Source organism: Gossypium raimondii, chromosome 7 (genome assembly GCF_025698545.1).
Source record: "Gossypium raimondii isolate GPD5lz chromosome 7, ASM2569854v1, whole genome shotgun sequence".
NCBI classification, from domain to species: Eukaryota; Viridiplantae; Streptophyta; class Magnoliopsida; order Malvales; family Malvaceae; genus Gossypium; species Gossypium raimondii.
This window is the reverse complement of record NC_068571.1, coordinates 45,085,619-45,090,045: the sequence shown is the minus strand read 5'-3', so window position 1 is coordinate 45,090,045 and position 4,427 is coordinate 45,085,619. Positions and strand designations below refer to the sequence as shown.

At 34.0% G+C, this 4,427-nt stretch overlaps 1 protein-coding gene across 1 annotated transcript; it reads left to right on the top strand.

Moving 5' to 3' along the window:
• The first annotated feature begins 964 nt into the window (after positions 1-964).
• Positions 965-4,137, top strand: LOC105788453 (14-3-3-like protein A). Its single transcript, XM_012615364.2, has 5 exons — positions 965-1,167; positions 1,844-2,361; positions 2,490-2,612; positions 3,221-3,337; positions 3,844-4,137. Exons 2-5 carry the CDS (start codon positions 1,876-1,878, stop codon positions 3,904-3,906), a joined length of 789 nt encoding a protein of 262 aa, XP_012470818.1. The 5' UTR covers positions 965-1,167; positions 1,844-1,875; the 3' UTR covers positions 3,907-4,137.
• Positions 4,138-4,427: the final 290 nt, after the last annotated feature.

Here is a 4,427-nt window from a genome sequence, read left to right as displayed (position 1 = left end):
AAAAGCTTGGTTCCCTAATTCAATAATCATATAACCTAAAGGGATATACCAAATGAAATACCACATTTCATATTGTAAACATCGACGAAAATGAATATCATAAGATGGATTTGTAAGAACTCAAAGTTTACTAATCAAATATTTCAAAACACATTAAAAATTCGAAAATTTGTTTTCTCCTAATAACTCAAACTTCATACGTAATAATGAAAACTAAAAATTGTGTCATGAAAAACAATTTCCACTAAATTTTTGGGGTTAAAGTGTAGGAAAACATCATGCTCTCCTTGAATCTTTAGATTTATAGCTTAAATAGATTAATGCGGAAACTTGATTCTCGTAGTATTGAACTTATATAATTTAAGGGATATACCAAAAGATAATAATAAAAAATTCATATAATTAAAATCATCGGAGGCTCGAAAAATTGAATGTCATAAGATAAATTTTAGAGGTCCAAGTTAACTAATTAAATTGGTCAAAACACATGAAAAACAATTCTAAAAAGTCGCTTTCGTCTAAAATTAAGAGTCATGAAAGAAAAAAGAAAATGAATTGAAATAAAAATTAAAAATGAGTTAGCTATTTTAATTACATGCAAAACACTATTTTTATGTGAAAGAGCATAATTTACAAGATAAAAAAAACCCTACCTAATAATTTCTACTCAATTTCATACCTAAACAAATATATCTATTCGATTTCATACCTTTCCAATAATTCAATATCATTTCAATATTTTTATTCTAAATTTCAATACATTATTTTGGATTTGAATTTTTTCAAAAATAAAAATACTACAATTTAAGAGAAAATACTAAAATAATATTAAATTATTGAAAAATAAATTAATAACATTGTATGTTAGTTTCATACAATTTTCCTCTTAAATATGTACTAACTCAGCTCTCAGCTTCACAAGCCCAAAACTCCAAGGAATCTCTGCTATCCACCACTTGTCGCCGTCTCATTGGACCACCCTCTCTTTCTCCCTTACTCTCTTTGATACCTTTTTTTTTTGGTTTGTTTTTTTTGTGTAATCTTTGATACCCTTTTTAAAAATTAATTTATAAAAAAAACCAGCCCTCTAGCAATTCAGAGTTTAGTCTCCACTCCCTACAATAATTTTCTCTTTCTCACTTGCACCAACGAAAAAGTCGTCGATCGGTACGTCACTCTTGGTCGTCGTTTTATTGATAATTTTGGAGTTTATTTCTTTAATTTGAGATCTATAGGGTTTTAATTTTTATACGTTTCCCGATTTTGTTCTTAGCTTTTTTATTAATGCAATGAATGGTTTTGTAGCTTCTTTTTTTTTCTTTTTGCTCTAATTTTATTGGTTTAGAATCAATCTGTTTAGGATTTGAGCTCTTCATTGCGTGATTTTCCTAATTAGGGTTGCTTTTTTCTTTGGTGGTCTGTTTGGTTCCTTAAAATTGGGGAAAAAAGAAATAGGAAATTTTGTTGCCAAGCTGTAGAGTAGAAAGTTCAGCTAACCAAAAATAACAGTTTGGATATTGAGGAACTGTTGGAAATTGGAATGGAGGATAGGAGCTAGTGCTGATGATTCATCTTACTCACAGTTTGGATGGTTTTTTTTTTTTGGATTATTAATTAAATGTAGGTTATATCTTTTGGTTTTTTGGCAAAAGTAAGATTGGATCTAGAAGTTGGAAAATTTTGGAGAACCGAAGAGCTAAAATTTGGGGGGGGGGGTATGTTTAGGATTGAGGAATGAGAATGTCTCGAATGATTGTTCTAGATGTGGATGCTCTTGTTTAGACCCATGATTTGGTTAGAAATGTTTGTATAAAAAAAAAAGTAAATCTTGCTGTGTTCTCAGGATCACGTATTAGATTGATTGATATTGTAAAGATGTCTCCAACTGAATCATCACGAGAGGAAAATGTTTACATGGCCAAGCTGGCTGAGCAGGCTGAACGCTATGAGGAAATGGTGGAGTTCATGGAGAAAGTTGCAAAAACTGTTGATGTTGAGGAGCTGACTGTTGAGGAACGGAACCTTCTCTCCGTGGCTTACAAAAATGTGATTGGGGCAAGGAGGGCGTCTTGGAGGATCATCTCTTCCATTGAGCAGAAGGAAGAGAGCAGAGGAAATGAGGACCATGTTGCACAACTAAAGGAGTATAGGGGTAAGATTGAAGCTGAGCTCAGCAAGATCTGTGATGGGATTTTGAGCCTTCTTGAATCTCACCTCATTCCTTTGGCCTCATCTGCTGAGTCGAAGGTGTTCTACCTTAAGATGAAGGGTGATTATCACAGGTATCTTGCTGAGTTTAAGACTGGTGCTGAGAGGAAGGAAGCTGCCGAGAGCACTTTGTTGGCTTACAAGTCTGCTCAGGTGGGTCAATTGCTGATGCAGTCTTGTCAGTATGAGTTATTTTCTCTATAATTCCTTAAGCATTTCTTTCACTGGAAAGATTAAGATAAAATTTCTAAGCCTTTTTATTTTGATTTTTGTGATGGCAGGATATTGCTCTTGCTGAGCTTGCTCCTACTCACCCAATTAGGCTGGGACTTGCTCTTAACTTCTCTGTTTTCTACTATGAAATCCTCAACTCACCTGATCGTGCCTGCAATCTTGCAAAACAGGTGTTTATTTTCTACTGATTTGCTATCAATATCTTTTCTTTTTATTTATTTGTCATTGATGTAGAACAGTTAAAAAAAGTAAACTCGTCTGGCTTTTTATTGTCTTGGTATGGTTCATCTGTTTCAGAGGGCATAGTAAATTGTTTTAATCTAATTCTACCCCAACTGGATTTAATTGTGATGGCCACTCCTTGTATCCAATAAGCTAGTTGCAAGTTTGAGGAGCCAATTTGTTAACGCCTAAAAACTACTGTGCGAATCTGGTTTGTACTAATGGTACAGACATTGAACTTAGGACAAAAAAGTTAAATTGATTACCCTAAATAAACTCATTTTGCTTATGAAGTCTAATTATTACATTAAGTTTTCCATTTTCTAGTGTAGAAAAAGTCTGAACAGAAATGTTAGAGATTGCTTTTATCCATAAGAAGTCTGGTAATGTTGTAAATTGATGTCCATTTTACTGAGATTTGTTAATTTAATTCTATGTATTAAGGCATGACAATTAGATTGTTCTTATGCGAATTTCCAAAATGTCTTCTCGAGGGCATGAATTGACTGTCTAAAGGTTGCTTGCAAACTAAAATGGCATGTTTTTCGTTTGGCAGGCTTTTGATGAGGCTATTTCTGAGTTGGATACTTTGGGTGAGGAATCTTACAAAGATAGTACATTGATCATGCAACTTCTCCGGGACAACCTGACCCTTTGGACATCTGACATCACGGTATTCCCCCCCACACAATAAGTTTGTGTTTGCACACAATCATGAAATTTTCATGCAGCTCTGCTGTCTCTAGACATAAAAAAAATCTTTAAAATGCCACATGGATATGAAAAATGTCTAAAGTTATATTCCTGAGTGAACTTAGTTGCTTTCATTGACATGACTACAGTTCTCTACCATGTTCTCTAAACTTCCTGGTATGACATCTCATAGCTTAATGTCAGGACTAATATCTCAGTTTCAGTTAATCTCCGAGATTATCAGTGCTTCTTTACCTATATCAAGAATGTTTCTTCACAGTATACATGTCAAACTCATTTCACCTCAACAGAGTAGTTTCAGAACTAATATTCTGATGTTATTGTTGTTAACCTGGGGCTTTGTATTATCTCATGGCTCATGTTAATTATTTCATTGATCAACACTGGATGTTCCTTTTTACCTGATGATGGATTTTTTTGAAGTTCCTTATTCAGATGATTTATTGTATTGTTCCTTGGTTTTAGGATGAGGCTGGGGATGAGATCAAGGAAGCTTCAAAGCACGAGTCAGGCGAGGGACAGCAGTGATAAGTTCATAAAAATTGTTCTCTGTACCTTATATTTGCAGGTTTACAGTACATAGATGCAATGTGAGTTATCGTAGTGGGTTTTGGTTTTGTTTTCAATGCATTCATCAGCACTTGGAATCGAAATGATCCTCTGAAATTATACGGGCTGTATTATTGAACGAGAAGAATTCGGTTTGGGTTGGTTTGGTTTTCACGTGCTAGTACTAAAATAGTGCGTTTGCCAGTCTCATTTTTTTCTTTGAATGTTGGTTCATTGCTGTTGTAATCCATGTTTCTGCCATTTGCTTAGTGATTTTTAATCGTCCGGATGTTGGAAAGAGCAATTTAAAAATTAACGCTGATACGAGTAATATAATTTTTTTTACCAAAGGAGAACATTTCATTAAATTAAAATAAGGTACGATACATCGTCAGCCCGTAAGCATCATATTTCAATAGAGACGACAAGTTGGGGGTTCCCCACAAAAGAACAAAAGATTGCTATTGCAATAGGTTCGGTTAAGAAATATGGTTTTACAG

Bases quoted from the DNA above. Each gene is read 5' to 3' on its own strand.
- LOC105788453 (XM_012615364.2), top strand. From the start codon at position 1,876: ATGTCTCCAACTGAATCATCACGAGAGGAAAATGTTTACATGGCCAAG. The intron at 2,362-2,489 runs GTGGGTCAATTG...TTGTGATGGCAG, and splicing joins TGGCTTACAAGTCTGCTCAG to GATATTGCTCTTGCTGAGCT. The intron at 3,338-3,843 runs GTATTCCCCCCC...CCTTGGTTTTAG, and splicing joins TTTGGACATCTGACATCACG to GATGAGGCTGGGGATGAGAT.